Raw genomic sequence first — 26,908 nt, 5'->3', positions numbered from 1 at the left:
GGTCCAGGCCGGTTTGTCTGTGGTGGAGGCCACATATGCCCTATCTACAAGGCCTAGCACCAGATTTTAACATTATTGCATTCCATTCCAACTCCCTGATCCCAAAGATTTCAATTAATATATTTTTGATCTATTCAGTGTATAGGTCTCTTACCCTTCTATGACTTTATACTTATTTTAAGGACAGCTGATATGCTCCCTTGTTTTTGCTTCCGGAGGGGCCAGATTCTGGTGGTTTCAACTTCGCCTCAGCTCCCCCAAATTTTTCTTCATGTACCCCGATCAGCCATAACATTATGACCACTGACAGGTAAACAGAATATCTCGTTACAATGGCATCTGAAAATTGGTGGGATATATTAGGCAGCAAGTGAACACTTCCATGAAGTTGATGTGGTGAAAGCAGAAAAAAATGGGCATCACAGTTTATTGTATTTGGGGCTGTAAAGCCCATGGTGACCCATATCCACAGCCAAAAGCTTCTACAATGGTTACATGAACATTAGAACTGGACTACAATGCAATGGAAGAAGGTGGCCTGATCTGATGAATCACGTTTTGTTTTACATCATGTGGATGGCCGTGTGCGTGTACATCACTTACCTGGGGAAGAGATAGCACCAGGATGCGGTATAAGAAGGCAAGTCGGCAGAGGCAGTGTGATGCTTTGGGGAATGTTCTGCTGGGAAACCTTGGATCCTGCCATTCATGTGGATGTTACTTTGGTGTCCATGCCTCTATGGGTCAGGGCTGTTTTAGCAAAAGGGGGCCATACTTAATAGTAGGTGGCTGGTCATAATGTTTTGACTGATCGGTGTATATATATATATCTACTTTGCCTACTGGAATGTTTTTGGGAATGTGTATAATGTATGGGATATTCCTGGAACTAATAGGAATCGTAAATGTGCTCTTGATTCTCTGTAATGTGCTCTTGGCTTTTCTCCCCCCTCTTTCCCTTATCATCCCAGGCCCATGCGGCTGGCTTCTCTGTGATTTTCAGTCCATGGGAATGGTTTCTTACCCATCTGTCCTAACCTCTCCCTCCCCCTCTCTGGGCACCTTCAGGTTTTAGATTTTGAAGAAGCCATGTGTCCGGTGGTGGAGCTACCCTTCACGTATCCTAAACAGTTGGGATGCAGTCCACACTAGCTGTGGCTACTGATCTTGCACCAGCCTAATATTATGTGCTCAAAAAATGTAATAAAAAAAATACAAATACGTAATCTACAACACAAGTGTTTAGTACCTAAAAAATACAAAACTGTGACCTCAGTAATGAGATCCCTAACATATGTGTGTGTATCAAAAATCAAATAATAAAAAACAATATGTAACAGAAAAATAAATATTAAAAAGTCTGCTGTGATTGGTGACAATTCACTATAAATTGTGATAGTCTCTGTAGCCAAAACCTGTGCTATGCAAAATAAGTGCTCTTCTTCCAGTAGATTCAGTGCTCCACCACGTGTGGGTAAATAAATGCACTCACCAGAGCCCCCAGGACACAGGAGCCACTTTCGCCTTTAGGTATATACAAGAAACTTAAGCTTGTAAAAATCTTCAAAAAAACAGGGACAACCAGAACCAAAGAGGGGGAAGGCCCTAAAGCACCATATAAGAGTAAACGGGGTATAATTGAAATAGTTCCCTAACAAAAAATACTGACACAGAAATATGTCAAAATGACAATAATTTATTAGAAATACAATGTAATCCAATGTGAAAGAAAAAAGGAACCGAACCTTCCCCTTGATCACAGTAAAAAAACAGACTATATAGTCATTAAAAACAAGAACACATGCACCCCACACACATACTGCTGCGTCCTGACGAAGCTGATTAGTCAGCGAAATGCATTGACGTCACACCACCTGTCTGCTGTCTCACCTGAGCTCTCGTCAGCCTGGAGCTTGAGAGGTCGAGATTGAATGTCAGCCTTTAATTTTTGAGCTATTTGGAGATGCCATGGACTCTGCAGTTTTTTCTGGACTGATCTACCACACATTTGCTGATCCATCCACTATGATTTCTGTGAGGTACCTTCATTTTTAGTGCTTCTCTTTTTGTGTGTATGCCCTACGGGCTCTGCATCGATCCCCACCACCTCTATTCCTGGAGTGTTCACTCGGCCATTTGATCCAGGGCCAATCCCAGTATCAGACTCTGTACATGTACCTGCAATGGTGAATATATCCTTTATTCCAGCCCATCTTCAGTGCTATTAGTGATAACTTTGCATCATTGTATCCTGTGAGTTACAGATTTCCAGTTTCTGTTGATATTCAGAAGCAGTATAGCTCTAAGTGTGTGGTCATGACTGAAATATTTGCTTTCCAATTTTGGAGACCCGCATTGAGTGGATGCACTGATCTGCGGGGGTTTTCTGTTACTCACTATATTGCACCTATTTACGTGCTGATTTTTGACTCCTGCTGCATCAGGTGCTTCATGATTGCTACACATTTACCGGCCTCCGAAGTATATATATACTGTACTGGATCACTCTAAAGTGTTTGGGCTGTTTGATGGAAGCAAATTATTGAGAAGCACTCTCTGGCATGCAATTTTCCAAAGGTACCCCGCTGGATGGTATGGACGGTATGGACGGTATCAGTCTTCATCATTAATTGACTTTGTTGTGTCCTTTTCAGCTCCATAGCTCATTGGCTTCATCACTTGTGGAGGGATTTATCTCTCCATGTGGGACATCGTTCTCTTCATTCCATTTAGAGTATCGGTTCCTCGTTGTGCCTCTCAGGAGGAACTGGTTATATGAATACACTGTTTATTGCTTAGTTCACACTAACCCAATTCATTTATTTATTATGTGGATATTGGAATTATTTATGTGTTTATGCTAGGCTCCTTTCTGTCTACCACTGGAATTGTTAGAGCCCCCTCTTTTTATGCCCTTTCTCTTTGAGATATGGCTTTGCTGTGCATTTCCTGCTTAATGAGGTAATGCTTTACTTCCAGTGTTAGACAGGCTCCATTTTGTTGGCTGGCTTACCACACCCAGACAGTACTGGTCCCTTGCCGAATTGGTTGGGACGAGCAATTTTGGTCTGCCTGTGTGTGTGTGTATCTATTCAGCGGCTATTCATCATCTTTAGCTCAGTGCCTGGATCCTTCACTGGTTCCAGCTGATGTCCATCCTTGCATGTGTAAGGGTCCTGACACTGATTGGCTTTGTGTGATAGCCCTGGTTTGACCCATGATTTTGATTTGATCATCTGAGTTATCAATTATTCCATATATGCTCTTATGGTGGTTCGCAGCAGTATGTGTGTGGGGTGCATGTGTTCTTGTTTTTAATGACTATATAGTCTGTTTTTTTACTGTGATCAAGGGGAAGGTTTGGTTCCTTTTTTCTTTCACATTGGATAACATTGTATTTCTAATAAATTATTGTCATTTTGATATATTTCTGTGTCAGTATTTTTTGTTAGGGAACTATTTCATTTATACCCCGTTTACTCTTATATGGTGCTTTAGGGCCTTCCCCCTCTTTGGTTCTGGTTGTCCCTGTTTTTTCTATATGCCTTTACCATTAAGAGTATCCCTCATTTGCGCTGTACAATTGACACCGTTGTGAGTGAAGGGGTTTACCAAGACACCTATTTACACAATTTCCTAATTTTGTGTCCGTGGTACTGCTATTTGTGCTTGTGGCTTTCCACTTTTTTTTCTTTTTTTGTTTGTAAAAATCTTCCACTGTAGGCGCAATCCACATTAGCAAATATCCTCCCCTCAGACAGTAGATGGTAAATGGCATATAAAACAAAAGACAAGGTGATCTTGCAACACCGTTTAATAATTAAAAGTAAAAAAAACAACTCTGCAGTAGTTGTGCTTACAATTAAAAGTGCCTGGACCAGCACCAGCTCGAAAAGCCTGCACTATGCCCCTCGGCAATCAAAACCTAGATGTGGGTCAGCTCTCGCTCAATTCTAGCCTACCTTCACATTCCAATATGTGCCGATCACCAGTGCTTCCTCCGCTTTGCCGTGGGCGAGGAGCATTATCAGTTTGTGGCGTTACCCTTTGGTCTCGCCTCCGCTACTTGGGCCTTCACCAAAGTGTTGGCCCCGGTACTAGCATTGATGTGTCAGCGGAATCTTCTGCAAGCGGAATCTCCAACTGCACTTATGGAGAACTTGGAGATTACTCTGCGAACTCTGAGGGAGTTCGATTGGATTCTGAAACTTCAGAAGTCTGCTCTAGTTCCGTCCACACGACTGAACTATCTGGGTCTGACTCTGGACTTGGCCTCAGCCAGAGTGTTTGTTCCTCTGGACAAACTCCAGAAATTGCAGGAGGCAATTCAGCTTCTGTTGTTCAGCAGATGGTCATCCCTCTGGGCTTGCATGCGGGTGCTGGGCCTAATGGTGTCTACCTTCGAGGCAGTTCCGTTTGCATAGTTCCATACGAGATCTCTGCAAAAAGAGATCTTGGTGAAATGGGACAAGAATCCCCAGTCTCTTGACAATGTTATACAAAATAAGTTCTGTGAAATGTGATGAAAACAAGGTTGCTTCCCTCACTATTCACAGATCAGCAATGATCAGATGTAGGTCCCAGAAGAAATACACTGTAAGCACTAAGTTTTGCTAAAATAATGAAAAAAGTTTATTGAAGCACTTATGCCCTGTGGTTGAACCATGAACATGAATAGACAAAACACATAGTAAAACAATTAAAACCGTGTACATACAGTGGATGGCATCAACACAGACCTTGATAAACAAGATAATTAATCAATGGGGTAAAAAGATAACTGTTATTGGGTCAGATCTAATGGGCCCATCCCTTAGATAGAAATATGTATTGCCTGGAAAGTTCCTAGATAAAAATCACAGATATTTCATGTGAAGGAATGGTTGTGAACCATATAAACACTGTAGAAATAACCTGCAGGCAAAAAGATGAATGAAGGTCCACTTGAATCACTTTCAAACCTGAAGTGGAGAGTTGAAGTAATACTTTGGTTCCTGTAGTGGACAATATAATCACAAAGGGTTGGTGATGGCTCCAATAAGTAAACCTGTCCCTGAGTATCTGAACCGGCCAAAAGACCGGACCCACCTCCCCTATGTGTGTATGTGACCCCTGTAGCCTTGGCTCGGCAAACGGCTCCCTGGATTCCGCTGCTCGCCACTACCGGAAGTGACGCGGGGTTGGTTACCTCTGACCCGCTCGTCATACCAGGAAACGAGGCTGGAGCAAGCATCGAACGGGTACACGCCGTCAGCAGACTGCACGAGCCGCCGGGGCACAGCCGGTCCACACACGGAGGTAGGAACTTTTTTACTTCATTACAGCGAGGTGCAATAACTCTTCCTTCAGTTGACACGGAGGACCCACCCGCCTTCTTCCCCTGCTATCAGTGGGATAGGACTTACTATCAGTGAGCGGATAGTCGGCAACTCCTATATCAGTGCTCACTAGATACACAGGAGGAAAGTGCACCCATTCTTTTGGCCGGTTCAGATACTCAGGGACAGGTTTACTTATTGGAGCCATCACCAACCCTTTTTGATTATATTGTCCACTACAGGAACCAAAGTATTACTTCAACTCTCCACTTCAGGTTTGAAAGTGATTCAAGTGGACCTTCATTCATCTTTTTGCCTGCAGGTTATTTCTACAGTGTTTATATGGTTCACAACCATTCCTTCACATGAAATATCTGTGATTTTTATCTAGGAACTTTCCAGGCAATACATATTTCTATCTAAGGGATGGGCCCATTAGATCTGACCCAATAACAGTTATCTTTTTACCCCATTGATTAATTATCTTGTTTATCAAGGTCTGTGTTGATGCCATCCACTGTATGTACACGGTTTTAATTGTTTTACTATGTGTTTTGTCTATTCATGTTCATGGTTCAACCACAGGGCATAAGTGCTTCAATAAACTTTTTTCATTATTTTAGCAAAACTTAGTGCTTACAGTGTATTTCTTCTGGGACCTACATCTGATCATTGCTGATCTGTGAATAGTGAGGGAAGCAACCTTGTTTTCATCACATTTCACAGAACTTATTTTGTATATGCTTGCTGGGGATCAGTAGGTGCCCAGACAGACACTATTCTATCTGGGGAAATTTTTCCTCCCTTTTTCTTTTTGGGTATGAATATGAGGCCTTTTCAGGAACCAATCCCCCTCTTTTTTGTTCTTGACAATGTTATTCTGTTGAGCCAGGGTACGAGAGGGTCCCTGATCTGATGGCTTTGTTCTTCAGCACTTCGACAGGCAAAATCCTTTCTCCCCCTGTACTGGATGGTTGTCACCATGGATGTCAGCCTGTCCGGGTGGGGAGGCATCCTTGGCACAGATTGTGCTCAGGGGGTCTGGACTCTTCCAGAGTCCTGACTACTGATCAATGTACTGGACCTCCGAGTGATCAGACTTTGTCTGGATCATTGGACAATTCATCTTCAGGGGTTTCCGGTACGCATTCAATCGGACAATGCCACGGCCATGGCTTATGCCAATCACCAAGGGGGGGCACCTCAGTCGACAGGCGTTGGACGGGGAAATGGTCGCTTCATCTGGAGGTGTTTCATCAGTTGTGTCTCCGGTGGGGTACTCCTTAGCCTCTCATCTCAACAGGAAGGTACAGAGGTTTGTGACATGGTCTTGGGATCCTTTAGCCAACATCACAGATGCCTTAGTGGCCCCCTGGAGTCAGTATCGTATGATTTACGCCTTCCCCTCTCTCAAACTTCTGCCAAGATTCCTGTGCAGGATCGAGGCGGAAGGGATTCCAGTCATTCTGGTGGCTCTAGACTGACCTCGCTGGTCTTGGTACGCGGATTAGGTATGGCTGGTCGCCGATGCTCCTTGGAGACTTCCTTTCAGGGAAGATCTGCTGTCCCAAGGGCCAATCTTCCATCCTGCTTTTACCGCTTGACTGTTGAAAGCCAGGTGCTAAAGGATAGAGGTTTGTCTGAATTGGTGATTCCTATGCTGTTAAAGGCTAGAAAATCTACCTCTAGGAAGATCTACCATCGTAATTGGAAGACGTACATTGCATGGTGTGAGTCTTTTGGGGTTCACCCTCGATTCTTATCGGTGACTCGGATATTGGATTTCCTCCAACGGGGGGTTGAGCAGTGCCTGGCCTTGAGTACCATCAAGGGCCAGGTTTTGGCCTTAGCGGTTTACTTTCAATGGCCATTGGCCACACATTCCTTGGTGCATACCTTTCTCCAGGGAATTTGACACTGACTCCTCCAGTGCGGCCTCCATTGCCGGCGTGGGACCTCAATTTGGTGCTGTCAGTTCTTCAGAAACCTCCTTTCGAAAGTCTTAGGGAGGTTCCACTGCTTACGTTGTCCCAGACGGTTTCCTTTTTGGTGGCTATTACTTCTGCTCACAGGGTGTCAGAGAGCTGGCAGCGTTGTCTTTTTGTTCACCTTACCTGGTGGTTCACAGAGATAAGATGGTTCTTCGTCCCTGCCCGTTGTTCCTTCCAAAGGTCGTCTCTGATTACCATTTGAAGACATTGTGTTGCTTTCCCTATGTCCCAGGCATAAACATCCTAAGAAAATCGCCTTGCATTCTCTGGATGTGGTTCGGGCAATCAGGGTGTACCTGGCAGCTATGGAGTCTTTTAGAAAGTCAGGATCCCTATTTGTACTCACAGATGGACCTTGAAAAGGGTTAGCTGCTTCTGCTGCGACCATTTCCAGATGGATCAGACATACAGTAATTCAGGCCTATTTAATTAAGGGTCAGGTTCCTCCTTTCCCTGTTAAGGCGCTTAGTGCTTCCTGGGCCTTCCATCATCAGGCATCAGTGATGCAGGTTTGCAAGGCAGTCACCTGGTCATCTGTGGACACTTTCACTAAGTTTTATAATTGAAACTGAAACTCCCTCTGTATACTTGACAGGAATTCCTAGTGAATCGAGAGCCCAACCTACAGACATATATGCTGTATGACATCTTAATCCATGTAGAAACAGAGGTATGTCAGAAGACAACTCTGGGAGTTGAAAATGGGCATCCCTCTGAGCAACAATAGCACTCCTCTTAAAATCACATCTGCTGGAATTAGAATTGCTGTCCCTAGAGACGGTTAGAACAACGTTGGCTAGCAGAACTTGCTTATTGTTGCTGGAGCAAAGGATTCCTCCTGGCACAGTCAGAGGCTTGAAGGTGGCTGATTGACCATCATGGCCTGAAATGCTTGACCTTAACCACTTCAATACAGGGCACTTTCACCCCCTTCCTGCCCAGGCCAATCTTCAGCTTTTAGCGCTGTTGCATTTTGAATGACAATTGCGCGGTCATGCAACACTGTACCTAAACCAAATTTATGTCATTTTCCCCCCACAAATAGAGCTTTCTTTTGGTGGTATTTGATCACCACAAGGTTTTTTCTTTTTTTGCAGATCAGCGCTCCTTTACTCGTGCCTGTCAGGCACGTACTGAGGAAAGCCAATCAACGGCTCTTCCTGTGTACTATGTGACCAGCCATGATTGGACACGGCTGGTCACATGGTAAAGAGCCTACGTCAGTAGGCTCTTTACCGAGATTGGAGATGCGGGGAGTCAGACTGACACGGCGCATCACCGATCGCCGCTCTGCGCGCCCCCCGTCCGGTCAGGATAACGCAACCACATTCCCGCTTTCAATCGCCTATAGGGCGGGCGGGAAGTGGTTAAGGTCCAACCATCCGAGACCAAAGCTTGATTTTCCTAGCAGAAGAGGAGCAACTAGGCACCCATAAGATATGTATGTGTATCGCAAATATGAAAAAGGCCAGTAAGCAACCTTTCCCCTAGAAGTGGAGCTCTTTGCCGACTACTTGGTTGAGGACTCTTTCTCTCTTCAATTCTTTCTGGACTCCAGGCCAGAACTGCAGGAGCAAACTTTTGGAGTTAGACTCTTGAACTGCAGTCCTCTTTCATTCAGCAGACTTGTACACTGAGGGAAGGAGGCCAGACTAAACACACTCTTGGGTGTCATGAGGCTAGCCCTTGAAGGGTACTGTTTAGACTCTCACAATAAAGACAAGATTGTCCCAGCTATTTGTGATCAAATGAAGCTAGCCCTTTAAGGGGACTGCTAGACTCTCACAATGCAGACAAGAACGTTCTACTTGTAGAATCATCTCCAGCTATTTGTCATCAAGATAAAGCTAGCCCTTCAATGACAACTCCATGTAAATGGCTAAGCTGATGAAGGCCACATCAACCAAACAGGCCACTCATTATGCTGAAAAACCTCTTCCCCATAAGTGCCTTAATCTGACATCCTACAGTGCAGGTAGAAGTGTCCTGGTTGGGATTTGAACTTGAGCAACCCAGTACTGCAAGGTGCTGACCACTAAGCCATTCGGCTGCTCTGTCCTGTTCAATTTGCATCCCTCTGAAGAATGATCTTCTAGCTTAAACATCATAGGAAAAAAGACAATGCTCTCCTTTGGGACTGCTAATTGCGTTGCCGGTACCTCTGCCATTTTAGGCATCCTAACAGCCTACGAAAGGAGGTACAAAAAACCTGCTCAAAGATCTTCCTCAGCTGCATATTTATTTTAGGAATTGTTTAAAGAGAGGTAAATTGGCCAATTGACTGGTCCTGCTAGGAAAAGTTTGACATTTTAAGAGTAGAGAATCCTTGCACAGGGAGAGTTGTAACAGGCTCCTTTAGAGTGTTTTGACTACCCGTGGCAACCTGATGGTCACTGTCGTCTTGCAACCTGGATGCCTGAACATTGCAGGAAATTCATTCTGGGTTTTACCAGCCAAGGCATGAGCAGCAAAGGAGCAGTTTATGGTGTGCATAGTACATGTAGATCTGGAGATGCTTAAAAGCAAGTGTCCATTAGTCAGCTAATCATACACTAGCTTTAAGAGACCTGAAGGGCTGCCAATCCATGAACAGTACTAGTAGGGAGACACTACCCCAACTATAACCTGCATAGAGCAGACAAGGCAGAGAGGTATAAGGCTGCAGAGGACTTGTTGCAGAAATAAACAAATCTCAGTAAGTTTAAGGGAGAACTCCAGATTGTTAAGAAAATAAATATTATAACATGTACAATTGCTACTCAAGCCATGCAGTAATTATTAAATAACCTTCCCAATACAAACTGCAGCTGCTGAAGTTTCTTAAGCTGTTCAGAGAGACAAAGTAACAGTTATTTGTTTGCTAGGTGAGAGAAAACCCCTAGGGGGTTAACTACTGCTAAAGGAATACTACCACAGCAGACTGCTCTACAGAGGTGATTTTATTAGACAGAGCATTCAAAACAGAAAGAAAGTTGGAGTTACTTGAATGGCATCTGGTCCCTTCTGCTGTTCTCAGCCCAAACATACTTACGTATCCTGGACCTCATCCACAGAGCAATCGATGCATCCGCAGGGGACCCGGATCCCAGGAACAGCAGAGCACACTGTCATGCTGGGCACACTTTAGATGTCACCCACTTTTAGCAGGGCACCCAACCTAGCGCAACTGCTCGCCGTTGGCAAAGCTTCCTTTATTACAGGTGTCAATCTTTTGCACATGTGTGCCTTTCATCATCATGTTGTTAGCTGGGCATTTGGTGACTACCGAAGCCACCCTGGAACTTCTGGACACCACAGGATGCTCCCAATATCCGGACGGCTGTCCCACCTGAGACCCCAGTCACCACATCTTGCAAAAGGTAGGAAACTTCATACAAAATGGTCCTTATGAGTGAGGACAAAAAGGAACGCGGCCTCTGACTCAGCCTGAAAATCTATGGGAGTGGGGTCCTATGGAGTAGGAGCGAGGGCGGGGCTACCCAAACGTGTGCTGCCATGAAACTCTGTCAGGAAAGCTCTATTTGTGGGAAAAAGGCATCATTTTTTTTTGGATGCAGCGTTGCATGACTGTGCAAATGTCAGATAAAGTAACGCAGTGCTGTATCGCAAAAAATGGCCTGGTCCTTTAAGGGGGTTAAAACCTTCCAGTCCAGAAGTGGTTAATGCCAATAGATTTACTTGACTGGGGATGGGTAAATTAAGTACCTTTAATCATACTAGAACATTGTGTACAAGACAAACAGGGGAAGGAACCATTCCTCTTAGGACCGAGAACTGTGGGTACTCCCATCACTTTCCCACGCTGAAATTCTGACTTGATAACCATATCCCTAATAGTTTGTCCCCTCCTATAAGATGGCATTGGCGGGCTTGAAATTCCTCAACATCAGGAAAAGCTTCTCTCCGAATTCTCCAGTGTTTTTTAATCACTGAAAAAATCTGTGCAGAATATAAGCGATACTGTGAAACAAAAGGAATTCTTTTGTTCTGTCCATATTGTAAGCTTACTCTCCTGCTAGCTTTCAAATCCTGCACCCCCTCCACCTTTCATGGGTTAATTGCTGTCTAGGATACTCTCTGTCTGCTAGTCTATTTTGCATTTCTAGTAAACGATCCTGTTTCACTGACTCCTCACTTACTATGCTGCTCGCATGTGTCATCTGGCTGCGGGATACTGATTTAAACACCGCTGGTGGATGACAGCTAGAGTAAAGAAGTACCTGATTACGGTCTGTCTGTTTAATATATAAATCCATCTCAATTATACTGTTTTCCTTATACACATTAACATCCAAAAAGGGAACGATTCCTAACTGTAATGCATATTGAACAGTAATCCTGGTATCATATTATTTAAATATGAATCAAATGCTCTTAAAAACTTCATTTCTCCCCCATATATATAAAAAAATATCATAAATCTAAACCAAACAATGGGTGTTCAAAAATATGAGTTGTCAACCATATCCATAAACACGTTAGCGGGGGGGGGGGGGAGACATGTGAGTCCATCGCTTCACTTCTCAGCTACAAAAAAAGATTTGTTTTCAAGTACAATCCTCAGTAAGACAGCAAAAAATTGTATCTTTGCCTTACTGTATAGAGCACAGGACCGTAAGTTTCACTGTGGCATATATGCCCATATAGATATTCAAGAATAAATTGTCTTCTATCTTTCGTTCATTGATGGACACAGCTCCTGATCTTCTTAACCATTGGGTTATACTGCCCCCTACAGAAGTAGGACACTGGGCAAAAAAAAAGTCTGACTATGCCGATGGGCAGTCCCAGGGGGTATACTCCCTCTCTCTGCTATAGGTTTTTCTGCCTAGTCAGGAGTAAGGACCTAGTTCCTTGCTGGGATCTCTGGTCCTTGCAAATTTTTGCTCCTGGTTTTTTCCTGGGAGATCTACAATCAACTGCCGGACTGTGCGATGGGCTGGATAATGTAGATCCAGTGGTCACCCCAGTCTGGCCAGCGAGCGCGCGCAGACCTCAGCTCCACGCTAGGTCGGCCACGACATAGCCCCACCAGATGGGGGCTGGCCTGTTAAACGCCTTTGTGAGGTCGCATAAGACCGGGTCTTGGCTCGGCGTTCCTCCTGGCCGACAGCCCCCCATTTCAATGGCAAGGGTTTCTCCACTTTTTTCCGGTATGGAGAGTAACTGTCTCCCCCCTCCCCTGGAGGGTTTTGAGGTGGACGTGGGCCCCTCCTTGGGATGGTCGGATCCCTGGGTTTCCCTCCCTCCCGACAGGCACTACCTTCATCTGTCCCCCCATCCTACCCCCCCTCCACTTAGGTTGGGGCTGTGTGGGTGGTCTGGTCCAACTCCTGGGGTGGGGGGAAAATGCTGGCAACCAGACGATCAGCTTTGCTGAGGGGGCTGTACTTGGTGGGGGCTCCTGTCAGGCCCCTCTGTTCTGCCTGGGCCTGTCCTTGAGGCCTAGGGATCCCTCCTGGGTCCCTGGGAGCCTCGTGGTGCCACCATTTTGTTGTAGCCTTGTGCTGCGATGCGCGGCGGCCATGTTTGTGTAGTCCATTGGCCATTTTGAGATGGTCTGCCATATAAAACAGCGGGGGGGGCCATGTCTGTTGAGCCTTCTGGGTAGCGTTTTCCGACGGTGGGAGCCCCTCCTCCTCTCCTAATGCAGATTCTCCTGGTTGCTGCAGTCCCCAGTTTCTGCAGAGTGGGGAGTCTAGTAGGGTCCTCTCCCTCTCTGCTGAGGATCGATTGGTGCTCTGTGACTGGCAACTGGGTGGTGCTGCCAGAGCGGTGGGGGTTGTTCCTTAGAAGTGTGTTATACTTTTTGTGTGGTCCCTCTGGTGACTCATGGAGTCTTTGGAGCACATCTCCCCACTTGATCCCCTTTCTGGGGCTGTGGGGCCCTCCGGGTCCAATCGATGCACTGATGGCAGTCCTGGAGTCCTTTGTGTCCCGGGTGAAGATGGCTTTTGGGTTACAGGCTTGCATAAAGCGCCCCCTACCTTCCCCTACCTCATATGTCTAATCAGATCCTGAATCTGATTCGGCCGCCACGGACGTGGGTCACCCTGCTGGGTCTGTGACCACGTGCCCTGTATCCTCAGATAGTGAGGAGGATTCCTCCACTTCTGCAACCGCGCAGGAAAAGGCACTGGTAGACACACTGATTGTATCTGTGCTTGAGACTTAAAGTTGGAGGACGCAGCTGCAGCTGTGAAGGAGGCGCAGGTTCCTTTTGGCACTCACAAGCCATCCAGAGCAGCAAAGGTGTTCCCCTTCCCCTCCTATTTTGACAGAACTGTCACTGAAGAGTGGGGATGACCACAGCCTCCCCTTGGGGTCCCTAAGCGAGTTGCCTTTGAGGAGTTCCTTCTTAAGAAGTGGACTGTTCCACCGGTGGTGGACCCTCCAGTTTCCAGATTAAACAAGGCAACCATGATTCCGGTTAACAAGTCCCTGGCCTTTAACCACTTCTGGACCCAAAGGATTTGCCCCCTTAATGACCAGGCCATTTTTTGCTGTACCTAAATAAAATTTATGTCCTTTTTTTCCCCACAAATAGAGCTTTCTTTTGGTGGTATTTGATCACCTCTGCGATTTTAATTTTTTGCGCTATAAACAAAAAATAGCGACAATTCTGGAAAAAAAAAAAATTTTCACATTCCTGCTCACATTCCTGCTATATAACATTCCCCCCCAAAAAAAAAAAAAGTAAAAATCTAAATTTTTTTAACCTGTTCCCAACCACCCGCTGCAGTTATACGGTGGCAGGCAGCCGCTCCCAGGCAAATCGCCGTAAATGTACGGCGCTCGAGAGCACGAGGCTAGGGGGCGAGCGCGTGCCGTACGCTCCCACCCCCTGCTCATCAGCGGGGAAGGCGATGCAGCGGGCAGGTGGCTCTGATTGCCGCCTGACACCCGCGATCGTTCCCCACTGAGAGAGAATAACAGTCAGCTGTTGTAAACACAGCTGACCGTTGTTCTCCTTGGAATGATCATAGATCCCGTGTGATCCTTCTATCTAGGATCACATATCTCTATGGTCATTACAGAAGCCACACCCCCCCCCCCCCACAGTTAGAATCACTCCCCTAGGCTCACATTTAACCCCTTGATCACCCACGATGTTAACCCCTTCCCTGCCAGTGTGATTATTACAGTAACAGTGCATATTTTTTAGCACTGATTACTGTATAAATGTCATTGGTCCCCCCAAAAGTGTCAAAAATGTCAGTCAGGGGTCTGCCGCAATGTCGCAGTCCCACATATAATCGCAGATCGCCAGGAATATTAGTAAAAAAAAACAATAAAAAATTACATAAATCATTCCGTAGTTAGTAGACGCAATAACTTTTGCGCAAACCAATCAAAATACGCTTATTTCGTATTTTGGCTCCTTGGTTTCGGTGCTAGCATTGTTACACCAAAGGGGGATCATGGTACTGGGCTACTTGGATGACATCCTTCTGCGAGCAGAGTCTCCTACTGCTCTGGTGGAAAACCTGGAAATCATCATACGAACTTTGAAGGAGTTTGGCTGGATTCTGAATATTCAGAAGTCTACTCTGGTTCCGTCCACAAAGCTGGACTATCTGCGTCTGACTCGGCCTTAGCCAGAGTGCTCCTTCCTCTGGACAAACTCCAGAAACTGCAGGCTGCAATTTGTTTTCTGCTGTCCAGCAGATGGTCATCCCTCCGGACTTGCATATGGGTGCTGGGCCTGATGGTGTCTACTTTCGAGGCGGTTCCGTTTGCACAGTTCCATACGAGGTACCTGCAAAGGAGATTCTGGCTAAATGGGACTAGAATCCGCAGTCCCCGGACAATTTAGATCGGCTGAACCAGGGAACAAAAGAGTCCTTGATATTCTGGCTTCGTTCTCTGGAGCTTTGGCTGGGCAAATCCTTCCTCCCCTTGGATTAGACAGTGGTCGCCACGGATGCCAGCCTATCTGGCTGGGAAAGCATCCTCTGCAAAATTTCCGCTCAGGGGATCCGGGCACTGGAAGAGTTCAGACTACTGATCAACGTATTGGAACTCTGAGCGGTCAGACTGTGCCTTGAACATTGGACGGATCGCCTTCAAGGATGTCCAGTGTGCATTCAATCGGACAATGCCATAGCCATCACCAAGGAGGCACAAGAAGTGTCCTAGTGGCTCTGGAGGTAGCCGGCATTCTAAGATGGGCAGAACGGTTCATTCCAGCCCTCTCTGCCGTACACATTCCCAGGGTGGAAAACTGGCAATCGGATTACCTCAGTCTGCAGGCGTTGGACCAAAGGGAGTGGTCCCTTCATCCGGAGGTGTTTCATCAGTTGTGCCTCCGGTGGGGCATCCCTGTGGTGGATCTGTTGGTGTCTTGGCTCAACAGAAAGGTGCAGAGGTTTGTGGCTCAGTCACGGGATCCTCTGGCAGACGCCACAGATGTGCTGTTGGCCCTGTGGGGTCAGTATCGTCTGATTTATGCCTTCTCTCCTCTCAAGCTTCTGTCAAGACTTCTATGCAGGATTGAGACAGAAGGGATTCCGGTCATCTTAGTGGCCCCGGACTGGCCTCGCCGGGCTTGGTACGCTGATCTGGTGTGGCTGGTTGCTGACGTTCATTGGTAGCTTCCTCTCAGGGAGGACCTGCTGTCCCAAGGACCTATCTTTCATCCTGCTTTACAGTCGCTGGCTTTGATGGCTTGGCTGTTGAACACCAGTTGCTGATGGATAAAGGTTTTGTCTGAGTCAGTGATTCCAACTCTGTCAAAAGCTAGGAAATCTACTTCTAGGAACATCTACCATTGTACATGAAAGACGTACATTGCGTGGTGTGAGTCTCTTGGGGTTCATCCTCGCTTTTTTTGGTGGCTTGGATCTTGATCTTCCATCAAAGGGGGGGTTGAGCAGAAACTGGCCTTGAGTACTATCAAGGGTCAGGTGTCGGCCTTAGCGGTCTTCTTTCAACAGCCCTTGGCCACATACTCCCTGGTACGTAGTTTTCTTCAGGGAGCTAGGCACTTGACCCTTGCGGTCTCTTTTGCCGCCTTGGAACCTCAATTCGGTGCTCTCAGTCTTCCTCAAGCCTCCTTCCTAGAATCTACAGGAGATTCCCCTGCTTACGCTGTCCCAGAAGGTGGCCTTTTTTGGGGCTATCACCTCTGCGCTCAGGGTGTCGGAATTGGCGGGGTATCCTGTCGTTCACCTTACTTGGTGGTTCACAGAGATAAGGTGGTTCTTCGCCTCCATTCGTCGTTCCTTCCTCAGGTTGTCTCTGATTTTCATTTGAATGAGGACATTGTGTTGCCATCCCTTTGTCCCAGGCCAAAACATCTGAAGAAAATTGCTTTGCATGCTTTGGAGGTGGTCGTGTCAATTTGGGTGTACCTGGCAGCTACGGAGTCTTTTAGGAAGTCAGACTCACTATTTGTGCTCAGGGATGGGCCTCAGAAAGGGTTCTCCCCTTCCTCTGTGGCCATTTCCAGATGGGTCAGGCAGACAGATGGTGCTTCAGGTCTATACCATCAAGGGTCAGGTTCCTCCTTTCCCTGTCAAGGCGCATTCTACTCGGGCGCTCAGTGCCTCCTGGGCCTTCTGTCATCAGGCTTCAGTGACAAAGGTTTGCATGGTGGCCACCTGGTCGCTAGTGCACACTTTTGCAAAGTTCTATAAAATGGATGTATTGGCATCTGCCGATGATTCCTTTGGCCGCAGGGGTTTTGCAGGCTGCTGTTTAGAGGACCTGGTCCTCTTTGAGGGTGTATTTTCACATTTTATTGTTGTTGTTTTGGTTGAGCTCCTGTTTACCTGGTTGGCTATAGTTAGTGTTAGGAGTTTCTTTTTCGCTGTTCCCACCCCTCATGTTTAACACTGCTTTGGGGCATCCCAATGGTTAAGAAGATCAGCTGTGTCTGTCAATGAATGAAAGAGGGATTTTTGACTAGCCGTAAAATCCATTTCTCTAATGTTCATTGACAGACACAGCACCTACCCCTCTGTGGAGTTGTAATTCTTCTGACACTGCTTGTAACAAAACTGAGTACCTAATAGCAGAGAGAGGGAGTATACCCCCTGGGACTGCCCATAGGCGTAGTCACTTTTTTCTGCCTAGTGTCCTACTTCTGTAGGGGGTAGTATAACCCAATGGTTAAGAAGATCAGGAGCTGTGTCGGTCAATGAACATCAGAGAAATAAATTTTACGGTAAGTCAAAAATCCAATTTTTTTAAACTTTACATATTACCTAAATTTTACACCCACGCTTTTTTGAGGTATTTATACCCGATTAATCAGGTAATCAAAACAGTATGAAAAAAAACGTTACTTGCAACCTTAATCCTCTTTATGATTTATGAAAGACTTCAGTTTATATTATTTATACATGCTAAAAAGTTACATTACCGGACAATATGTTCTATCTCTTCATAAGTACGAATATGAACCAGCTTTGAACTTGGGAGTGATTTTAGCTTTTCTAGGCGGATGTGCTCTAGGTTGTTCAGATTAGGTGAGTTATGCTTGTGTGCTGCATTTATTAAAATAGTGCCATAGATTCTTGTTTAGGTTGAGCTTAGAGCATTGAATGTGGCATTGTAGGACATACGTAAGCCACACCAATGTAAGTTTGGTAAACTTTTTGAAGGCAGAAACGTTCTTTTCACTTCCCAGCATTTAAAAAAAAACCCTTTATGCCTTCTATTTAAAAGCACACTCTTGCAGACGAAAAAAAACGTTATCGCGGCACAGTGCTACTTCCATCATACGTCACTAAAACACGACAGGTGTTTTTTTAGGTCAGTATTGGATGTGCACCAAACATATCACTGTGAACCTTGGCAAAAAGCCACATTCACATTTGACAACAGTACCTCAACACATTTTGGAACTGGATCTTTCTTGTAATTTTTTTGCATGCTCCAAAATTTCTTTTGCATATTTATTTATTTTTGTTAGTCATGAGTATTGGTTAATGTCATGAAGAGATTTTGATATGGTTAGCTAATGCATGTTTACTCCAGTCTCGCCTACTAAACTTTGTAGCCTCTTTAAAGTGATTGTTGGCCTGTCTGTTGTATCTCACATATCACCTTGGTTACACAGTTTTTATGTGCAGTCAATTTTAGGCAGGGCCTGGGTGGTTTGAAGTAGCTTCCACTTCATATTAATTGAACAAGCATCCAAACACTTCTGTATTATTATGTGGCTTTTGCGATGCCTCTTAGTTTTTCTTGTTTTGTTGTTCTTTGAAGACCTCATTTCAGATTTACAACCTGAATCATGATCCCTATAGCTGGAAATTTTCCAGAAAACATATTAAATATTTTAATTATCCACTGGTGAAGGCGAAATGTAAAGTAAATGTGTCCTCACCAAGTGATTGTTTTTGCCTCTGCAAACTTAACATGTTAAAGCCTTCTCAGCTAAGCAGTACTTGTGCTAACAGTATTTTTAGATTTTTTTTTTGTCGTTTGTTTTAAAATAATGTGTTATTTTTTATTCTTTTAAATAATAATATAACACAATGTCATTGTTGGATATATTACCCAGCAACATTATGGAATTGGTCAAGTACCTGAATATTTTATCCTGCTTACAGGCACTGAAAGCTATGATATACTTTATATTATCTTATTAATGTTATTCTATTGCTGTATTATATGTTTTTATATGTATCTTATTGTATAATATATTTATTTTATCTATGTTTTTGCTTTTTCTAGGTGCCATTCTTCCTTTTTATAACGTTCTCTGTGTATACCATGCTGCCCCTTGGGATGCGTGCCTGTCTGATTATCAGCATAGTCTCTGGAATGTCCCACATTATCGTCATTAGTGTCACAGTGATGTTGTCCTCAGACACTCGTGACAACATTGCCTTTGAGGTAATTTCATTGAACATGGCCCCTAAGACACAAGTGGCAAATTCCAAGGCTCTGTGTTTTAGGGGCAGATATATACATACATTTTCATCTTATTTATGATCAGCTGCTGTTTGGTTACATAGTGAATTGGTTTGTTGCTATGTTAAGATGATTTAGGGGCCAATAAACCTATAATAATGTGTAATGGGTAAAAGCATTAATACACTTTAAACATAATTAGTTATCTGCGTGGACGTATCTGTTCCTTATGTATTTGCATTGGTTGGTTGCTCTGGATTCAGAAAATGCAGAATAAGTATGATGTTCTTGGAGAACACAGTGAAAAGATTTTGTTACTGAAAAATCATTTGCTGTTAGGATATCACGTGTGTAATACAGTAAACTGTATGTAACCAATGCTAAAAGTACAATGTATCCAATAAAAATATTGTGGTGTTTCAGAATGTAGTAAAATAGATAAACAGCCAAAGGGAAAAGGGATTTCATTTTCTGAGAAGGAAAGGAAAAAAATTGGGAAAAAATTTGTTGTTTTTAAACGTTTACCATCTTAACAAATCACATGATTTACCCCCCCCCCCCCCTCAGTAGGGAAGTGTTAAAAATCCCTTTTAGATTTTTTGTTATTTGTGTGTCATTGTGGAGTTTTCACTTCGTGTACTGTACTTTTAGTGCTAGCGAAAATGAGACAAATAATGCAGGTGAGTTTCACTAATAGAGATACAGACAGCAATACCAACCAGGCAGGGCCACTAACTATCTACTGTCCCATCAAAAACTAAAAAAGGTCTAAAAAAAGTTTTAGCTATAGATACACGTTAAGGTCACCAGGAAATGCTTCTCAGGGTGAAGGCCTACATATTATTATTTGTATTGCATAATTGTGTGAACAATTCCTTAAACTAAATTATAAATCTTGAGCTCAGGAAGTAAAACCAGGCCTCTACTAATTTCATTTAATGTGCATGATACCCTGGTTTCCCCCAGAGTTTTATATCAAAATAGTATATTTGTTTTACTGTTATCAAAACACAATTTAGGAAATTCTTATAGGGTGTCGTAGACACCCTTGAAAACCTGTTGGGGCGCAGCCCTGAAAGTGTCAGAACTTCTCTTATCTTATGATGATCTCTCATCTCCTTATGAGAGAATATCTCATGGAGTGTCCACACTGGGCTTTCTCAGTGCATTCCCTCCTCCCTGGCCTCTGTGCCTGTCACACTAACAGATGCATAGCCAAGGAGTTTTGTATTGGGGTAGGCGGAGCTTGATGGGGAACTGAAAGCCTAGTTTCCCATCAGGTCTGCTTTACTTTTGATTGACAGTGCATGGCAGTCATAGCTCATAGCCGCTATTCAATCCAATAGTGGCTTTCCATTCAGCTCCCTGCCAGAGACTCCACCCACCCAGTAAAAAGACATTACCCAAATATGGAACATTTAGATTTCATCTGGGGTATCTCAAAGTTGTCAGCTGAATGGGGCCTGGGGATACAGTACTGTACAGGAAGCTTTCACATACATAGTTACCTAGTTAGTCTGGTTGAAAAAAGACACAAGTCCATTTAGTTCAACCAATAAAAGGGGAAAAACAAATTTATACAATCCTATATACACAATACTATACCCACAGTTGATCCAGAGGAAGGTAAAAAACCCCAGCAAAACATGATCCAATTTGCTCCAGCAGGGGAAAAAATTCCTTCCTGATCCCCCAAGAAGCAATCATATTCCCTGGATCAACTTTACCTATAAATGTTAGTATCCAGTTAAATTATGTACATTTTGGAAAGAATCTTGGCCTTTTTTAAAGCAATCTACTGAGCTGGTCAGAACCAGCTCTTGAGGAAGCCTATTCCACATTTTCACAGCTCTTACTGTGAAGAAACCTTTCCATATTTGGAGATTAAATCTCTTTTCTTCCAGACATAAAGGGTGCCCCTTGTCCTCTGTGATGACCTTAAAGTGAATAATTCAACACCAAGTTCACTTTATGGAACACTTATGTATGTTGATCATAATCCCCTTTAATCTTCTCTTCTCAAGAGAATTTCAGTTCCTCTAATCTCTCCTCATAGTTGAGTTCCTCCATACCTCTTATCAGTTTGGTTGACCTTCTCTGCGCTTTCTCCAGTTCCCTGATATCCATATTGTGAATTGATGACCAGACTGAACTGCATATTCCAGATGAGGTCTTACTAATGATTTGTACAGTGGTAAAATGATCTCTCTCTCTCTCTCTCTCTCTCTCTCTCTGGAGTCTATACCTCTCTTAATACAAGAAAGGACTTTGTTCGCTTTGGAGACCGCAGCTTGTCATTGCATGTCATTATTAAACTTATGATCTACCAGAGCACCCGGATCCTTCTCCACCATTGACTCCCCCAGCTGTTCTTCTAGTATGTATAATTCATGTATATTCTTAGCCCCCAAGTGCATAACTTCTCATTTATCAACATCAAACCTCATTTGCCACATAGTTGCCCAATTAAACATTTATTCATGTCAGCTTGAAAGTTGGACACATCCTGTAAGGACATTATTCCACTGCATAGATTGGTGTCTTCTGCAAGGACTGAAATGGTACTTTTAATCCCACACCCTATATTATATATACCGTAGATGTGTTAAAAAGCAAGGGTCCCAACCCTAAGCCTTGGGGTACACCACTATTAACCTTAGACCATTCAGAGTAAGAATCAATAACTACTACTCTCTGAATACAGTCTTTTAGCCAGTCTATCCATGTGATCCAGACATAAAGGGTGCCCCTTGTCCTCTGTGATGACCTTAAAGTGAATAATTCAACACCAAGTTCACTTTATGGAACACTTATGTATGTTGATCCAAGTTGATTTTTTCCATGCCTGTAGACTTTACTTTGCACATTAGCCATGTGTGGGAAACTGTGTGAAACACTTTTGCAAAATCGAAGTATACTACATCCACAGCCACTCCTACATAGTTACATAGTGAGGTTGAAAACACCAGTCCATCCCATCCAACCTAGTGTGTGTATGACTCCTTTATCTAAGGTTGTACTTACCTTCTCATAAAAAGAAATCAAATTTGCCTGACAACTTCTATCTTTCATAAATCCATGCTGTCTGTCACTTACACATTTTTTTTACAGCAAAACTCATCTATGTGGTCTATTATTAAACTCCCAAGTATCTTCCCAACTATAGAAGTTAAGCTATCAGGTCTATAGTTACTTAATAAAGATTTTGATCCCTTTTTAAATATAGGCAAGTAGCGATCAGGAAATTTCTGTGAGCCGCCGGGCACTGTGCCAGGAGCGCACAAGGCGTGCACTCTTGGCACAGCACTGTTTGTGCTATTGCACACAAGGCTCACCCAGAGGCCACATTTTTGCGTATGCTCAGCACCAACTGGTTAAAAGTATATGAAGTTCACATCAGGTATCAATTCAGCATGCCAGTATTGTAATTCACGTCACGGGAATGCTTTAAGTGCCCTTTAGAGCCATATCTAGGGTCACCATAACAAAGCAGGTAGACAAGCATTAAACATTTGGAGAGCAAGGGCATACAAATTTCAGCCATAGCATTACCAGCTAAATTAAACATATCCATTTTGTGATATATTTCACAACAATAACCTGTTCATCACTAAATCAGCTGGTGCCAAACCAGGAGAAGCCCACCAGCTTCCACATACCCTCTCCACTTTAGAAAAACTGCCCCTAGGCTGATATATCAGCTTTTCTAACCTCAAAGGTTGTGCCCATCTTTGCACAGGGGGAGTACTGGAAGTCCAATAAAGTAAAGTGAGCCTGCAAGCCTGAAACAATATTTTGGATGAGTTAACCATAGTAACAGCATACTAGTAGCAATGAAACTTCAGGCACCTCTATAGCAAGTGTATTAAGTCCCCTACATCCCTGTTACATCTAGCGCATGTAGGGTCAGGGTGTACGCCAATAGAATGTAGCCTGAGTGGGGTACAGCGGACTCTCAACACAATGTATAAGGTCCTTCATTTTTATATTTGTTAAAAGCTCTTTTCCTATTACCGTATTTATAGCTTTTTTAACTTTGGCCGTGAGCCACACAGGTTTTTATTTTTAGCCTTTTAAACGTATTGCCAATAGGAATATATTTAGCAGTTTGCTCACATACAGTCTTTTAGAAGAATTCCCATTTCTGTCCTATGCTCATCGATGCCAATATTCCCTCCCAGTCTAAGTCTTGGAGAGCAGCCCTCATCCTTGGAAAATTTGCTCTCTTAGGCTGCTTACACTTGTAGGACTGACTTTGGAGTACAACTTTGATATGACTTGGATGTGACTTGTTGTCCCTCTGAAAAGTTGGACCCACTGCTGCATGTAGCATTCAGGCACAATTTTAATGCAACTTTTGATGGTTAACATTGAAGTCTTTGGCCCTCAAATTGCATGAAAGTCAGACAAAAGTAGTGGATGAACTAAGTTGAAATTGCTATGACTTTAAGTTGCACATATATGCATGGTTATCATTGGAAAACTTGGGGTTATGACTTGTCATGCAACTTTGATCTCCAAAGTTGCAAGACAAGTCGCACAAGTGTGAATGGGGCCTTAAAGTGATTGTAAAGTTTCATTTTTTTTTCCCTACAAACATAACAAACATGTTATACTCACCTGCTCTGTGCAGTTGGTTTTGCCCAGAGCAGCCTGCATCCTCCTCTTCTGTGATCCTGGCTCCTCCCTACTGTCGAGTGTCCCCACAGCAAGCAGGTTGCTGTGGGGGCACCCGAGCAAAGTAACAGCTCCCTGGTCCGTTCAGACACAAAGCCCCGACCCGGCCCCCTTTCTCTCCTGATTGACTAGCTGAATTAATTGACAGCAATGGCTCCGCTGCTGTGTCTCAGTCAATCAGGAGGGAGAATTTCCGACGGCTCGTGGACATCACTGGACAAAGAGGGACCTCCAGGTAAGTATTACAGTACATACATACAGTACCTGTGACCCTCTGCCTGCCCTTGATGAGACATTTCTGTTTTAATACCAACACCCAGACATATATTAGATTTGTTTTAAAGAAAATATCTCCACATATCTCAGGCCTACCCTTGATAATGATTTCATATACTGTATCTATAGGTCAGAAAGTGAAGTAAAAAAAATCTGACAGGGGTTTTATACATTTTCTCCATCTTAAATAGGGAAACAATTGACCTGCTTGTACAAGAGCAGCACACAGGGATCCTGGCTGATTAGCTTGTCTTGGCATCGAACTCCAAAGACTCTAAATATCAAAGTATATATAAAAAAAAAAGACTTAAAGTGATACTAAAGTCTCATTTTGTTTGTGTAAAAATAACAAACATGTCCACTTATTTTACCTGCTCTTTGCAGTGGTTTTGTACAGAGTGCCTTGGTCCACCTCTTCTCTGGTCACTTGCAGGCGCTTCTGGCCCCTCCCTCCTGCCGAGTGCCCCCGTAGCAAGCAGCTTGCTATGAGGACACCTGAGCTGAGCTTCTGCTCTGTATGTCCATTCAGACATGAAACCCCGCCCCCTCTCTCTCCTCATTGGCTCACTAACGTTGATTGACAGCAACGGGAGCCAATTCTGTCTCAGGCAATGAGAAGGGAGAGTCCCAGACAGCCTCCTTGTACAACATCTCTGAATTGAGATGGGGCTCAGGTAAGTATTAGGGGGGGCTGCACACAGAAGGTTTTTTATTCTAATGCATAGAATGAGGAGTACACTGTGGAGGACCCCTGCCTGCGAGGAGAACCAATCCACCTCCAAACCTGGTACCAGCACTCAGGAAAGTCAGGGAGCAACCAACCCAGTGTCCGAGAGTTCTGCTCTAGCATGGAGGAATGAGAATATGCTGTGCTGGCATTGTCACTCCTCAGGGTCATGTCCAGGTTTAGTGTCCCCTGCAGGAGGAACCCTTAAAATTTGATGCTACATAGAGGATGAATAGCCGATGCCCTGAGTAGACGAGCTTATAGAGAGGTTTGGACCAACTCAGTACATTATCACCTTAGACCCCACCAATGGCTACTGGCCGATACCTTTAAGTAGGAAGCCAGTGAAAAGATCGCATTTTCCACCCCAGAAGGTAATTTCCAATATAAGAGAATGCCATCTGGGTTGCATTCTGCCCCAGATACTTTTCAGAAGGTAATGGATAAGACACCTCGCCCTCATTGGGAATACTCCTCTGTGTATTTAGATTACATTGTCATCTTTAGCACAGACTGGGGGTTCCATCTTCTCTGAGTGGAGGGTGTCTTGGACTTCATAAAGAAGGAGGGGTTTATCATTAATCCAGGGCCATTGCTGTGAAAGAGACCAAGAACGTAGGTTATGTTTTAAACAGGGGCTTGGTGACTGGCCAGATAAACAAGGTAGAGGCTATTCAGACTTGATCCCACCCTGTCACCAAGAAACAGGTCTGAGCTTTTTTTAACCATCATTGGGTACTACTGCTGCTTTGCCCCCAACCCCATCATGTTGTTGTACCACTGACTGACTTGACAAAGGGTAAGAAGACAGTCATGGTCAAGTGGACTCTCAAGGCTGAGGAGGCTTTCTGGGCGCTTAAAACAGCTTTATGACAGTATCCAGTGCTGGTTGCCCTGGATTTTTCCAAAGAGTTCATTGTCCAGTTAGATGTTTCCAGTGAAGGTTTAGGAGTTGTTCTGTCCCTAGAGGTCAGTGGGGAGGAACACTTAGTTGAAAGTTGACAGCCACTGAGAGAAATTAAGCCATAGTAGAGTGGGAGTGCCTGGCTATTAGGTGGGCTCTGGACTCCCTACGCTATTTTCTTGTCTGGTGTCAAACCGTACCCCACTGATCTGGAAAAAAGAACAAACACACGAATGCCAGGGTAACCAGATGGTTCCTGGCATTACAAGAGCTCGTGTTTGTGGTAGAATAAAGGCAAGGAAAGCAGCACCATAATGTTGATTCCCCTTCTAGTGTATAGTGTCCCACAGTGCCTCTGCAACCTCCACGTTGAAGTGTGTGTGTATGTGTGTGCATGCACGGGGGGGGGGGGATTTGTTCAGGACGCTGGGTGTGTGTCCTGGAAGGCAGGTATATTTCTGCACTTTTTGGGTTGTGGTCCCTTTAAGGGGGATGGTTTGAAGACATTGCTGAGTAGTCAGGGGTACCCTGGGGTAGTATTGGTTGGAGAAGACAATTAGCAGTACTCTCTGGATTAGGGACCTGGAATTTTTGGGGTTCTAATGTCCTTCAGCTTGTCTTGTACCTCAAAACAACAGTGAACCCTAAGTATACAGTATATATATATATATTACATCATCATTTTTTTCTAAACTTGCCTTAATTGTTGCTAAATACAATTGCAAAAAAGGGACAGGTACATAATGATTTCCATCTTTTGTTATTCCATTGAAATAGTTATTTTTTTTAATAAACGTCCTTCTGTACTAACATTTAAATTCCTTTATATTAACCTCAATAAATTCTAAGAAAAACCTGTTGTTCATTATTCAACTACAGAATATAATTCAGTCTGGCAGCTGCGGCGTTAAGCTGATCAGCTTGGACTGTGAGTCAGGCACCAAAATGTGTCTGCTCGGCATTATTCCATGATCTCATATCCTCTGCAGACAAACTTCTGGTGGGGCAGTGAGGTCAGTGTTGTATATATTACAGCTACACCTATTGTATTGTTAGACCCACCTTAGGCAATAAAGATAGTTTAGAGATGGTCGGAAGGGCACTGGTTTGTATTCGTTTGGGATATTTTTAGCTTTGTTATATTATAAAC

At 44.1% G+C, this 26,908-nt stretch overlaps 1 protein-coding gene across 1 annotated transcript in view; it reads left to right on the top strand.

Moving 5' to 3' along the window:
* ADCY7 (adenylate cyclase 7) overlaps positions 1-26,908 on the top strand; it is a 275,475-nt gene that overhangs the window by 107,477 nt on the left and 141,090 nt on the right. The window contains exon 3 of the mRNA XM_082270019.1: positions 18,995-19,156. Within this exon, the coding sequence (XP_082126145.1) occupies positions 18,995-19,156 (162 nt within the window). The remainder of the gene's footprint in view (positions 1-18,994; positions 19,157-26,908) is intronic.

Source organism: Pelophylax lessonae, assembly GCF_965119305.1.
Source record: "Pelophylax lessonae genome assembly, chromosome: 10".
Taxonomy (NCBI): domain Eukaryota; kingdom Metazoa; phylum Chordata; class Amphibia; order Anura; family Ranidae; genus Pelophylax; species Pelophylax lessonae.
This window is presented reverse-complemented; position numbering and strand designations above follow the sequence as displayed.